Source organism: Vipera berus, assembly GCF_964194415.1.
Source record: "Vipera berus genome assembly, chromosome: 4".
In the NCBI taxonomy this organism is placed as follows: Eukaryota; Metazoa; Chordata; class Lepidosauria; order Squamata; family Viperidae; genus Vipera; species Vipera berus.
Window position 1 is genome coordinate 16,127,441 of NC_138206.1, and position 14,915 is coordinate 16,142,355.

General features: G+C 49.3%; 1 protein-coding gene across 1 annotated transcript in view; it reads right to left on the reverse strand.

Moving 5' to 3' along the window:
* The window catches only part of PGR (progesterone receptor), a gene marked incomplete at its 5' end in the record, with an annotated part of 86,327 nt that extends 83,818 nt beyond the window's left edge, over positions 1–2,509 (reverse strand). Inside the window, one exon of the mRNA XM_081327737.1 lies at positions 1,023–2,509. Coding sequence (XP_081183863.1) covers positions 1,023–2,509 — 1,487 coding nt within the window. The remainder of the gene's footprint in view (positions 1–1,022) is intronic.
* Positions 2,510–14,915: the final 12,406 nt, after the last annotated feature.

The following is a 14,915-nucleotide window of genomic DNA, read 5'->3' on the forward strand; positions in this document are numbered from 1 at the left end:
TTGCCCCTCTTGAGTTACTTGTAAAGTAATGAAGCTGGGATGCAAATCTAATGAACAGAATAAATAAATGAACTAAGCCTGGTCAGATCTTGTTAGTCTAAGCACAGAGCATCACTAAGAAAGGATGAACGCTGGGCTGGGAAGTTGCTAAACCTCTAGAAGGCAGTGTAATTTTTGCCAAGGACACCCTGTGGATATGACCATCAAAAGTCAAGTTGACCAGGATGAAAAACTAGCCACTGTTTTTTTGTTTTGTTTTTTTTAAAAAAGCTATTTTTAAACTATTCTGATGTTGAAGTGTCGCAATGTGTGCGCACACAGACATGCAGTGGTGAAAGGGCTGGACTCTTTTTCTTAGCTTTGTTTACAGATTGACCAGATTTTTTTCAAACTGTCTCTTCACACATCCCAGAGACAAGATTCGTCGATCTGTTTTTTTTCTGATTAATAATGATATGTACCCTTAAGTCATTTTCAACTCTTAGCGGCTAGATCCATATTCTTTCTAGACTGACTTAGCCACTAGACTTGGAAACAGACAAGAGGCAGGGGAGTGAACGGATCCAGATCCAAGATTAACTTGCCTTCTGAAGTTGTGGGTGCTCCAACACCCGAGGCTTTTAAGAAGGGAACTGGACAAACATTTGTCGAAAATGGTATAGGGTCACCAGCTTGAGCAGTGGGGTGGACTAGAAGACCTCCAAGGCCCCTTCCAACTCGGTTATTCTGTTAATTATAGGCGTGGGGGAGCCTCATTATTACCTTTCCCACCTACTGCTAACACATCGAAATAAAAGAAGTTTCCACCGGGGGTTTTAAATGTGCCTCCTGGGGCAGGTGGCTTCCGAAGGGCAGAATGACCCCCCCCCCTCTAAATATTATTTATTTACGGTTCGCCACAACTTGACAGGTGCCGGCCATACTGACAGGCCATCTTCGGAAAAGCAGGGCAGTACAACACTACAATTCACGGAAGCCTCTTCGAGCCAGGGTGGGTGAAGGACCCCCCCCCCCCCGCTTACCTTAGGTAGCCCAGGTAAGGCGAGTAGAACGGTTGCTGGCCGTGAAAGGCGAGCGGCTGGTAGAGGGCTTGAGGCGGGGCGCCCGAGGTAGAGGGCAAAGCGAGAGCCTCCCTCTGCGCTATGGAGCTGGCGGAGGCTTTGTAAGGCGCTAGTCCGTAAGAGCCCGGGAGGGCGCCGACAGTTGCCGCCGCCACCTCCGCCTTGTAGAGAACGCACTCCAGGGTCGACGAGGGGGGCGCGGTAGCGGCGGCGGCGGCTTCCTGCGCGCTCATGCTACTCTTGGGCAGCGAAGCGGCGGCGTTCGGCGGAGCGTAGTCCGGGCAGGGCGCCGCGGCGGCCGGCAAGGTGCCCAAGTGCGCCCCGCCGTCGCTACTGTTTTTGGCCACGGCCGCCGCGAGGCTCTCCTCTTTGATCTTGAAGCTGGGCTGAAAGTCCCCGCCGGAGCCCAGGAGGTAAAGCGGCGCTGGGGGTGGGGGCGGCGGGGGCGGCAGCGGCGGCGGGAGCCCCTCTCGGGGCGGATAGATGAAGCTGGCGAAGTCCTGGAGGTTGCACGGGGCGGGCGAGGAAGCGGCGCTTGGGTGCCCGCAGAAGGGGCTCCAGTCCTGGGACTCCTCCACGTCCAGCAGCTGCCGCGTCCGGGCGGCTAAGTAGGCCGGGTTGAGAGGCAGGATGGGCACGTTGAGGAAGTCGGAGCAGCTGGAGGGGGCGGCCAAGGGGGAGCGTCCCGCGGCTGAAGTTGGCGGGAGCTTGCAAGAGGGGGAAGAGGAGGAGGAGGAGGAGGAGGAGGCGGCCGCTACCGCGTGGCCAGCCCCGGGGACCAGATCTCCCTCGGCCGAACCCGGAGGCTGCTGCTGCGCTCCTTTAGGCAGCGTCGAGGCTGCGGGGACTGGGGCCCTGCCCCTCGGGCTCTTAAAAGGAGCTCCCTCCGCATCCTTAGCCGCCTTCCAAAGGGAAGGAGAGGCGGTGGCCGCGGGAGAAAGAGGCGGAGGCGGCAGGGAAGCGGCGTCTGCCGGCGCGCCCTCTTCTTTGCCGTCGAGGGAGCGCCGGTCGGGGAGCCCAGCGGTCAAGTCGGGGATTTCCGAGCCGAAGAAAGGCGACCACGCCACCGAGGGGCTGTCCGAGTGCCTGGAAGCCGAAGTCAGAAAGGTATCAAGGACCCGGTCCAGGGCGTCTTTGCCCGACGGCAACCCGGAACTTTCCTGGACCAAGGAGGAGCCAGGTAGCTGTTCTTGCTCCTCGAGACAAGCGTTTTCTTCCTCTTCCTGGTCTTCCTCCTCCTCCTCCTCCTCGTCGTCGTCGTCGTCCTCGTCTTCGCTGCTTCTGGCATACAGAAGCCCGTCCAGAGTCAGATCGATCGCCTCGACCCTCTCCCTTCCAGCGAAAGGATCCCGATCGGATGGGTGAGGAGGTACTAGGAGGACTGACCCATCCTGGGTGGAAGAGGTGGAGGCAGCAGAGGGATCCCTGGTCCCTCCCTTGGTTTTCATCTTCCCTGGCACACCCCTAAAGTTTCGCGAAGGTGGCGGACCGCACACCTGAGTAAGCGTAGCCGCGGACCTGAAGTTCGACGCGACGGGAGCTGCGCAGCCTCTGCACCACTTCGAAATCCTTCGGTTCGTCACATCCTCAGAACCAACGGGGGCTCCGTATGTGTGTGTGCGGCGCTGGAGAGGAGGGCAGCCTCGTTGCTCAGCTATTCCACTCGGATCGTGTTTCACGTGGAAGAAAGTTGCTGGACTAGAAAGGCTTCAAGCGTGTTTGGCTCGCCACCGCCACTCCATGCTGGGCTGGCGTTGCCCGCTCCCAGAGTCAGCCGGTCCCGGGTGCAGAGAGTCCCGCGGACAATTCGGAAGGAGGCTTCGGGGCCGCCACCTGTTCTGCTTCCCCAGGGGAAAAAAAAGGAAAAGAAAAAAAAAACAACCAAAAACCACCTGCGCGGCAACCCAGCGCCCAACTCGACGGCGTTGGCTTATGTCGCAAACTTTCTCCTCCTAAGGGGTTGAGCACCGCCAGTCCCTCCGGCAGCGGCCGATTTTCTTACTGGAAACGGAAGAGACGCTTCCCCCGGCCCAGGTCGGCCAACCCTCAGCCTCAGGCGGCTCCCCGAGCTCGGCGCCCTGTCCAGGATGAGCGCCGGACGGAATGATAAGGCGAGAAGAGTAACGCGGTGGGAAAGTCCAGCTAACCTGCCTGCCTGAAATCCGGAACGCGCGCTCCGTGCTGCCCCCTGGCGGCCAACGTCTGCTCCCGGCAGAACTTGGCAAACGCGGCTGCCCGGGCGCCCCGTCGGCTCCTCCTTATTTTCTCTTGATTCCTCCGCCGCCGCCTCTAATCGCTAGCCACGTCTCCCCTTCTTTGCATCTTCTTCTTCTTTTTTTTTCTTTTTTTCCCCCAGATTTGGGAGAGGGAGGAAGAGGGACACGGGCTGCAACTTTAGCAAAGTCAGAAAAAGCGAAGGGATGGATAATTCAAAGGTGCAAATCTGTAGGTAGCAAAGGGGCGGGTAGTCACAACCCACGGCTAACCTTGTGGGCGAAACTGGCTGCTGCTCTGGCTTCTTCTGAGATGGAGGGATAGGGACCCATCCCTACCAGCAGATAGATTAAGCAATCCCGGCAGAATGTGGTGGGGGTGGGGTGGGGTGGAGGGTGGTTAATCCCCTTGAACTGCCCACTGTTCCCCCAGGCACAGTGCTGAGAAAGGCCAAGAGGATCTACAGCAGTGCATCATCAACCTTGCTCACACCTGACACAATGCGTTACTTTTTTTTTTTAGCTGTGTCCCCATAATAGAGCCGCCTTCTTATCTCCAGCTTTAAACCTAAAGCGGTAGGCATGACCACAACTGAGCCCAAAATTTATTAAGTTATTAAGTGAGACATTTGTTAAGTGTTTTACGACCTTTCTTGCCACCCTTGTTAAGTGAGTCATCTGCAGTGGCGTAGCGTGGGTTGTCAGCACCCGGGGCAAGGCAAGTAATTTGCGCCCCCTAACCCGTGGATTTTAGCACTCGAGTCTGCCGCAGGGAGCCCCGCATCCTGGGGGTCTGCCGCACCCCCCACCCACGCCTCCCCCGGGAAAAGGGGGAAGGTCCGGCATCCCCTCCCTCACGTGCGGCAGAAGCGCCGGGACCCGAGGCCGTGCCAGGAGGCGGGCGGCGCAGCGGAGCCTCCGCTTCGGAGCTGGCGGGGGGGGGCGGCTGGGGGCGCCGCCGTCCCTTTCTTACCTCTGATGCCTGGAAGAGAGCGGGACCCGCCAGCGCAGCTGCCCGTCTCGCTCAGGCATGCTCCGCGGCTGGCCGGGGCTTCCGCTGGGGGCGCATCCGGGCGCGGGGAGCAAGGGAGGGGGCCGGCACGACGCCCCGTGAGCTTGGCAGCCCTTGGCCGGAGCTGCGGCTGAGCCTGGAGCCACACCAGCCCGCACCTGCTGCCCCGGGAGAGCTCGGCTCGCTCCTCTGACCCCCCTCCCGCCACCGCTGCCCCCTCAGCCACGTGCACCGGGCCGCCACCGCAGGGGCCGCTCTAGCGCGGAGAGGGGGAGGCCGGTCCCCGTTCGGCCCGCCAGCCCCGGGAGAGCCCCGCGCGAGCGCCTCGCCAGCCGCTGAACTCTGGCTTTTGAGCAGGAGCGACCTTGCCCTGCTTGCCCTTGCCCGGCGCCGGGAGCAGCCGCCGCCGACCGCCCCGCTTTTCGCAAGCCCCGCTACGCCGCTGCCACCTGCCACGGGGTGAGGGAGTCGGGGCCGCACTGGCGGGCGCTTCTCTGGCAGTGGGGCATGCTGGTGCCCTGCACTGCGCTCCGTCTGCGGGGGCCGCCCTGGGAAAGGTGGAAGTGCAGCTGTGGTCTGGGATGGCTCCGAGCCCTGTCTGGCCGGCTTTGTGCCTCCGTCCCCCAAGAGTAGCTGGTTGTGAGTTGCTGCTTCCCCGAGTGCGCCTCAGCCCCGGATCCCCCCGCGGGACTCCAGCCACGCGAAGGGCGCTTCGGCGGGTCTTCCATCCCTCCCGAGTGCGAGCGCGCCCCCCCAGATGTTGCGCCCGGTGCGGCCGGCCCCCCCTGCACCCCCCACGCTACGCCACTGGTCATCTGCAGTTGTCAAGTTAGTAACACGGTTGTTAAGTGAATCTGGCTTCCCCATTGCCTTTGCATGTCAGAAGGTTGAAAAGGGGATCATGCAAGCCCAGGACACTGCGGTGGTCATAAATAGGAGTTGTTAAATAGTGGGCTCTGGACCGCATGGCCACGGTGGACGACTCAGGACACCAGGGTTCAGCATTCCAACACTTTATTGATGTAGCACAGACTGGACGAACAAAGGGGCAACTGCCCCACTTATATACCTAGCCAGGTATATTCTGGAACCAATCCCATTATCTGGATTTCCCGCCAAAGATTACCCTGCCAATCCGGACAGGGCACCCTGCCACCTGGTGGTGTCAGTGGCTTATGTCTGTGTAACATCCCCTATATACATAACAGGAGTCAGTTGTCTTAACGCCTGAATTTTGATCACCCTGGGGAATGCTGCAATGGCCATAAGTGTGAAAAAGGGGTCATAAGTCACTTTTTACGGTGCCGTTGTAACTTTGAACAATCACTAAACGAACTGCTGTAAGTCAGGGACTACCTGTATTTCTCAAAGTCCTGGCAACTTTAAGAGGTGTGGACTTCAACTCTCAAAAACCACGGTGCTGGAGCTTATTGTGGTATTTTCCGTGGACAGCCTCAAGGTGTAGAAAAACTCCTGGGATGTGCTTGAGAACAGGGGCAAATAGAGGCAGGACAGTAACCACCACAACCCAGCAGCAAATTTCATGCCAGGGTAGTTATCTGCAGACAGGAATATATGTGAAGAGTATCTCAACTTGGACAAAGAAGATAACTTTACTTACTGGGGTGCTGTTAAAGGCTGGGCTACCAAATATTAATCCCAAGGTCCATTTTGCCTATTTTGTGGGCTGTTGGGGCTGCCGGAGTCGGCCCCCGTTGCCAGGCCTTGGCAGTGCTAAGCCCAAGTGATGTGAATTGTTCCCTACTTCACTTCACTCTTCCTCTGTATATCACTGGTGCAACTGACAGGTCATAGACGTGCAAAGCTGGACAGAAATCCCTCAGTGATCCTTGCCGTTTGCAAACGGTCCATCCAGCTCTTTCTGAACGTGGCCGTCCCATTCTAAACCTGGGTCTACAAGTACAAGCAGTCCTCAATTCACAACCACAGTTAGGAGGTGGTCAAGTGAGTTTTGTCCAATTTTGCAACCTTTTTTTCTGCCTCAGTTGTTAAATGAATTACTGCAGTTGTTTCAAGTGACTCTTAACAGTTGTTAAGTGAATCTGTCTTCCCCCATTGACTTTGCTTGTGGGAAGCCAGCTGGGAAGGTCACAAATGGGGGCCACATGACCCCAGGACAATGCACCTGTCATACCTACATGCCATTTGCCAAGTGCCCAGATTTTGATTCATTTGGCCATGGGGATGCTGCGGTGGTCATATGGGTGAAACCAGTGAGAGGGCACTTTTTTCAATACCGTTGTAATTTCAGTCACTAAGCAAAATAGCTGTAAGTTGAGGGCTACCTGAAGCTCAACTACCCAGGTTTCAGGTGCATGGGAGGGGTGTAAAATGAAGTGGAAGAGAATTCTTCTATGCTGTCCACCAGGTCTCCTGGTGTCTCACTGTCCATCTCCATGTCTCGTCAGCCAGGCTATTTTTGTTGTTGTTGTTAGCTGCAAAGTCGTGTCCAACCCATCGCAACCTCATGGACAACGTTCCTCCAGGGCTTCCTGTTCTCTACCATCTTCTGGAGTCCATTTAAGCTCACGCCTACTGCTTCAGTGACTCCATCCAGCCACCTCATTCTCTGTCGTCCCGTTCTTCTATTGCCCTCAATCTTTTCCCAGCATTAGGCTCTTCTCCAGTGAGTCATTCCTTCTCATTAGGTGGCCAAAGTATTTGAGTTTTAGCTTCAGGATCTGGCCTTCTAAAGAGCAGTCAGGGTTGATTTCCTCTAGGACTGACCGGTTTGATCGCCTTGTAGTCCAAGGGACTCGCAGGAGTCTTCTCCAGCACCATAGTTCAAAGGCCTCAATTCTTTGGCGCTCAGCCTTTCTTAGGGTCCAACTTTCACTGCCATAGATTGCAACTGGAAAGACCATAGCCTTGACGGCCAAATTCTGCTCGTGGGCCATCAGCATTCCCATTGCATTCCCTGGGAGAGACCCGGTTGGACTAGTTTTCCAGCTCTACTAGAGACGATGAAGCAGCAGCGGAATGGGTGGAGGAATTACCTGCAAGGGAGTTGAGTAAGTCCTCTGAGATAGAGCAGATCAAGAAATTGATACTTCAGGAATGCTATATTACTGGTAGTCCTCAATTTGTGACTGGAATTGGGGCTGGAATTTCGGTCATGAGTTGCAATGGTCATAGGTTGAGGCAAACACATGAATGGACCCAATTTTATAACTATTTTTATAGTGGTTGTTAAGTGAGTCGCATGGTCATAGGTCCAAATCATGTGGTTGTTAAGCAAATTATGCTTACTTTTAATCCCTCATTCTCTGTCGTCCGCTTCTTCTGTTGCCCTCAATCTTTCCCAGCATTAGGCTCTTCTCCAGTGAGTCCTTCCTTCTCATTAGGTGGCCAAAGTATTTGAGTTTTAGCTTCAGGATCTGGCCTTCTAAAGAGCAGTGAGGATTGATCTCCTCTAGGACTGACCGGTTTGATCACCTTGCAGTCCAAGGGACTCGCAGGAGTCTTCTCCAGCACCAGAGTTCAAAGGCCTCAAATCTTTGGCGCTCAGCTATTTTTAGATCCAGACTATTGCTAGACTCAAATTCAGAGACAGCCCGCCTGACAGTTCACAGAGAAAGAGAGCAGTTGGAACCTGTCACTCAAGCGATGCATCATTCCAGACATCAAGCAAGCCTTGCCAGGTCCACCCTACTTCATAATAATGAAGCAATTGGTGGGACTTTTTTCCCCCTTCCTTTGCCATTGCCAGCAGTGCTGTTGAAGATAAGGAAAACAAAATTAGGAGACTACCAGTTACTTTTGTAACTTTCCCTATTTTACATTACTTTGCAGTCTGGCTACACTGCAGCATGGCATGCAGGAGGCTGTTTTTTTATTATTATTAGATGTCCTAAAGTTGCTTTATTGGTGCACAAGAACTAAAGTTTTTTTGCTTTTTTTAACTGCTCTAAATTCTCTCTTCTGCCTTCTTGCTTTTCTGGGACCTTCTGCTCTGCTTTCCAACAGGGATTGTTGGAGAAAGACTGCAGAACTGACTTTGGTCAAATGTAGAGTATTTTCTGCCCCACTGTCATCTCTGAGATTTTGTAACTAGTAAGGTTAGTTACAAAAGTTTGGGGCTCCAAATCAACAATGCCATTAAATACATTTTGGCGTGGCTCTACTAACTGGTTGAGTAGCACCTGTTTCACACAGATCTTCTCCACATTTTCAACAATGTTATTTGATACATGTAGAATGGCCTATGTTTATAGTGTAAATAAGAGCTTTCCAAATAGCAGGTGTATTTTTGACTTTGGGGGTGGTATTGTTAAGTAAAGTGGAATAGCTCTTTTCAAGGTATGCTTGATTGCCCAGGGATCCACCCTAGGCTTCTTCATGTGAGAAGAAGTCCAGTTGCTGTTTTAGCTGCACAAGTGTTCACAATAAGCCTTGTTTCCCTGCATGTACCAACAGCTGTGATGTCAAGCACAAAAATCAGGAAACCCAGGCAGTTCAGATGAATGTAAGGATTTATTGCCAGCTGAAGCTCTGTACAAGAATCTGAACTTGTTGTTGTTGTTAGTGGTGAAGTCATGTCCGACCCATCGCAACCCTATGGACAACGTTCCTCCAGGCCTTCCTGTCCTCTACCATCTTCTGGAGTCCATTTAAGCTCACACCTACTGCTTCAGTGACTCCATCCAGCCACCTCATTCTCTGTCGTCCCCTTCTTCTCTTGCCCTCAACCTTTCCCAGCATTAGGCTCTTCTCCAGTGAGTCCTTCCTTCTCATTAGGTGGCCAAAGTATTTGAGTTTTAGCTTCAGGATCTGGCCTTCTAAGGAGCAGTCAGGGTTGATCTCCTCTAGGACTGACCGGTTTGATCACCTTGCAGTCCAAGGGACTCGCAGGAGTCTTCTCCAGCACCACAGTTCAAAGGTAAAAAAAAAAAATAAGGTGGTAAGAGTCAATGGAATTCAAGGTGGGCTGGACTTTGATCTCTTGTGGGTGCAAAGGGATTCAAAACTGATGATGTGTTTGACCCCTCGCTCAGCCTGGTCATCTCCTATATGTAACATCATTCACTGCCTCAGTCCCTGCCTTCCCAGGCTCTCAACTAGTACAGGTAGTCCTTGACTTACGATGACCACAACTGAGCCCCAAAATTCTGTTGCCAAGTAAAAGAGTTGCTAAGTGAATTTTGCCCCATTTTACAATCTTTCTTGACACAGATGTTAAGTGAATCACTGCAGTTGTTAGGTTAGCACCACGGTTGCCAAGTGAATCTGGCTTCCCCCCCCCTTGGCTTTGCTTGTCAGAAGGCTGCAAAAGGGGTTCAAATCTCTGGGACACTGCAACCGTCATAAATATGAGTCAGTTGCCAAGCATCTGAATTTTGATCCCGTGACCAGGGGGAAGCTGCAACGGTTGTACGTGTGAACAATGATCATAAGTCGCTTTTTCCAGTGCCTTTGTAACTTGAACTAAACGAACTGTTGTAAATCGAAGACCACCTGCATAGCAAATAGCTTTTTTCAAAGAGAGGATCATTTCTACTTGGAAAATTTTTAATTTTTAATTTTAATTTTAATCCCATTTATATCCCGCCCTTCTCCGAAGACTCAGGGCGGCTTACAATGTAAAGCACAAATCAATGTGCTTAGCAATAGCCTTCATTCTATGTATATGCCTGCCTATTAGAGCTTTCACCCCCCCACCCCCACAAGCAGCATTATTACAAAGTCAGCTTATTGCCCCCAACAATCTGGGTCCTCATTTTATGGGGTGGTTGTTGAAATCTATCCATCTTAAAAGTTGCCAAGTTTGAGAAGGCCTGATTTGGAGTCTTCAGGGATATAGAGAGATTGTAAATCAAACTTTCCCAACCTGTCATACATGAATTCTGAGAACTGGAATACATATGAGAAGCATAAACAGGAAAGGATGCTGTAAATCTTTAAGAGCAAATGGCCCTATTAAAAAAAACAAACTCAAATCCCCCCCCCCGAATTTGGTTTTCTTGATCTCATACTAATGGCGCTATTCATAATTTTTAAATTACTCTTTTCATCTTTTAAATTTCAGAGGATATCTGTTTCTTGTCCCCCTTATTAAGCTTTTAATGTGGGCAGAACTGATTCTGTTTAACATTTTTATTTGTTTACTTAGGATTTATTAAGATGGATGTTTGCTCTGTTTCTGGTTAAGCTTACATTTGTATTATTAAGCATTGTGGAAATGCACTCATAAATATGTGTGCATACATATTAGAATGTGTATGTTTCAATAGAATACATGTGCATTACAGTACTTACACATGCACATTAGAATATGTGTACGTGCAACTTCATACCCCATATTTACCTCATAAACCCACAACTAAATTCACATGTGTTAGAATGACACAACATTTTGCCAGGGCGTTTTCTCTTCTAAAACACTCCTGATGAGATTGTTGAGGCAACATATTCAGGCAACATATTCAATAATCTTTAGTTCCCAGCATTCTTCCATTCCACTTTAGAAGAGAATTTATCTTTTTTTTTCTTAATCAAAAATCTAATTTTAGAAGCATTCCCTCAATCATTATTTCTTTACATATATCGTTTCAGCGTGGCATGCAGTTTTTATGCCCACTGTCTAGTAAGATGGAAGGGTTGGCATGCTCTCATGTTTCGTCTGCCATGGTAGCAAAATTCTGTCGGGTTCTTATCGAGCCAAGCTTCAGTTTAAAAATATATTTCTATGCAATTGGTCTGCGAGAGTGGCCACAAAATGCACGTGTTCTGTGTCATTTAACAGTTTGCAGACGATGACATCTGTGGGTCAAAAAAGTAAAAGACGGCAATCAGAACTTCCTGGTTCAAATCCCAATTCTTTTTACATGCATCAGTGGAGATTAAAAGTGCCCTGTCCTTTATCATTTGCTTGTGACCACCATCTAAGTTTTGTAGAACCCCTGGACATCCCCACTTGCAGCTACCTATGTCCACCCCGTCTCTGATATTCAACTGCAAACTATCCAGTATCAATTTTTCACCTATTTTCATGAGAAAGCCACTGTGCTAGTGCTTCTGCGGGTATATTAATGATATGTTAAAACAGGGCTTTTTCACCCAGTGGTATGGGTACCATCTGTGGTACATTGGCACCTGGCAGGTGGTACGTGACCATCCTAGAAAAGTGGTAGTGGGGGAAGCGAATGAGCTGAACCGGTGGCAGCACCACACAAACCTGAGCGAGAGACGGCTGGAGCTGCAGGGCTGTCAGGGCTCAGTGGAAGTGCCAGGATCAGCTCCAGGCTCCAACTGGAGTTGGGGCTGATCCTGGCGCTTCTGCTGAGCCCAGAAGAAGCGTCGATCAGCTGGAATGTTGCAGCATCTCCAGGGTCTTGTGATTTGCATTCAGATGCTTGGCAACTGATTCATATTTATGACAGTCACAGTGTTCCAGGGTCATGTGAAGTGACCAAAACCTGCTCCAACCACCCAGCAGAGGGGGGGGGGAATAAAAACCAAACACCTCCCCACCCCACCCCAGTTGCCAATCTTCAACAGAAATGCTCACAACAATGAAAACCTCAGACAGGAGGAAGAGTGCCGCCATACTTCATCACTTTTTTTCTTTTTTGGGGGGAGGGGGGTCATCAAGTTTTTGACACCTTGCTAGGCGACTGGTGGTACTCAGATGCTGCCATATCCTAAAAGTGGTACAATGGGTAAAAAGGTTGAAAAGCCCTGCGTTAAAATACAAAGATCCACAAGTCATGTTCTGCCCTTAATGACATCATTCTCTCCCAGTCTCCTGCTGATTAGAAAAAAAAATAGGAAACATGTCCCCTCCCCCCACTCCCCAACCAACTTTGGGCTATGTCTGCATTAAAGATTTCTTAAATTCTGGCAATTTGTGGTAAGGTCTAGAGGTGGGTTGCCATCAAGATGAAGCAGGAGAAAGTTGTTTCTTCTTCTTCTTCTTCTTCTTCTTCTTCTTCTTCTTCTTCTTCTTCTTCTCCTCCTCCTCCTCCTCCTCCTCCTCCTCTTCCTCCTCTTCTCCCCCCCTTCTCCTCCTCCTCCTCCTCTCCTCCTCCTCCTCCTCCTCCTCCTCCTCCTCCTCCTCCTCCTCCTCCTCTTCTTTGAACCAGAAGCAATTTAAAGAATAACAAAAGAGGAATTTCTGCTTCTATCATCCCAAAGGTGCTTTCACAAAAGGCTAGTGGTCTTTCTTGGGTTGTTTTTTTCCTTGAAAACATTTCGCTCCTTATCCAAGAAGCTTCTTCAGTTCAAGGGGAAAAAAACCAAGAAAGTCCAGTTGTCTTTTGGAAAAGCACCTTTGGGATAACCATAGACATTGGGAATCTCCATAGACATTTTGCTTTTGTCAGAAATATGAATCATTTACCTGAATTGAGCAAGGTTAGAACCTTGGTGGAGCAGTGGGCTAATGCCTCCTTAAGTAACACAAGCTGCCTGCAATTAGTGCAGGTTCGAGTCTCACCAGGCTCAAGGTTGACTCAGCCTTCCATCCTTCCGAGGTAGGTAAAATGAGGACCCAGATTGTTGGGGGCAATAAGCTGACTTTGTAATAATGCCGCTTGGGGGGGGGAAGCCCTAATAAGCAGGCATATACATAGAATGAAGGCTATTGCTAAGCACATTGATTTGTGCTTTAGATTGTAAGCCGCCCTGAGTCTTCGGAGAAGGGCGGGATATAAATGGGATTTTTAAAAAAGGGTTCATTTTCTTTGGGCATTAGGAACGTGATTAAAAATACTTTTGATGTTCATCTGGTTGAAGGCAAATTAGCCAGGTAAATTAGCATATAGAAGTCTTACCAATGAAACTAAATCCTGGAAAAATCAGGGTAGACAAAAGTATTTTTTAATACAGTGCATTGTGTAATTTGCCTTGGAATTTGCTACCAGGAGATGTGGAATTTGCTACCAACTTGGCTGGCTTCAAAATAAGGGCCGGACCTATTCATGGATGTCATGGGGATCATTGGCTTTTAGCCTTATTGGGGAAGTAATAACCAGTACCCAGAGTAATGATGAGTTTGTCTTCTTGAACTGTAATATGTCTTCTTTTAGAAATAACAGAGAAAAGCAAGCAAAATTGGGCGAAGCAAATGGAAATTGATTTTTTTATAACTCACATTCTTAAAATTGATTAAAAATAATAATGAAAGGTCACATGGGCTACTAGAAGAAACCCAAGCTCTGCAGTACATAACCTGATTAGAAGAACAAGCTAATATTGGCAATGAAAAGAAATAAAATTAAAATTGGTTTGATCACAATAATACTGTGTAGGAAAGCTGGCAAATTAAACACCAATAGGTATGAAGGGGGAAAAAAACATTCAGGGATGGAGCATATGATGTATATTTGCACAAGCAGAAGAGTTTGTAGAAACTTTTGCAAATGTAGAATTGCTTTCAGCACTGATGTTCCAATCCAACTACAGAGAAACATGCACTTTATAAGCACAAGCCTTAAAAAATGAATCCCAAGTAAGATGATCAATTATGCATATAATCGCTGTTGCTAGAGTGCAGCCAGCAGCAGGAGATCCAAGGCCTCAAATACAATTTCTAAATGCCTGGGAAAAAATATTTGATATACTTTTCTCATCTGTAGATTGCAAGCCTATGATTTCCCATCTAAGTTATATCTTTATGTCTTTATCTCATTGGATTACCTCTAATCATTCCTCCCAAGAGCAACAGAGATAGGAGACTATTAACAGATGGAAAGGAGTAGCTACTTTAAGTGTCAAACTGAGATCTGAACCCAGGACCAAGGTACTGCTCGCCTTTCTCATCTCTCAACCCCACCTCACTTCCACTGTGGATATCACACTACGTTTCAGCTTGATAGTTGCAGAGAAGAGCAACTAAGATGAAGAAAGATCTGGAGACTAAAACATATGAAGAACAGTTGCAGGATTTGGGTATGGCTAGTGAAGAGAAAAGAAGGACTAAGGGTGACATGATAGCAGTATTCCAGTATTTGAGGAGCTGCCACAAAGAAGAGGGGGTCAACCTATTCTTAAAAGCTCCAGAAGGCAAGACAAGAAACAATGAATGGAAAATAATCAAGGAGAGAAGCAACCTGGAATTAAGGAGAAACCTCCTAACAGCGAGAACAATTAACCAGTGGGACTGCTTGCCTTCATCCATCACTGGAGGCTTTTAAGAAGAGACTGGGCTTGTCTGAAATAGTATGGGGGTGTGTGTCCTGCTCGAGCAGGGGGTTGGGCCAGAAGACCTCCAAGGTCCCTTTCGACTCTATTATTTCGTGTTCTGATACCTTTCTAAAAATGGAAATTATTGGGTAGCTGTGGGTAGAATGATAGATAATCTGCTTCCAGGGAGTGGTGAGTAGAAGAGGGCACATGTGGGAAAAACTAATGCTTCTCCCACTTTAGCAACTCCTAAAGGGTCCACTCTCCAGATAAGATATTGAGTCCTCTTGAGCAGATCTTGGTAGCTTTTCAAACAGTATATTCATGCAATAAGTGTTTGTTGGTGCAGCTTATAAGGTATTAATCATTATAATGCCTCTGGCTATTTCTCCAACAAAGTTTACTGAGCAGGTTAATTATTAAGATATAATTAAGTATTCTTCCTCCTCTACATGCATGCAGAACAGATCTGTAATGTAACGATAG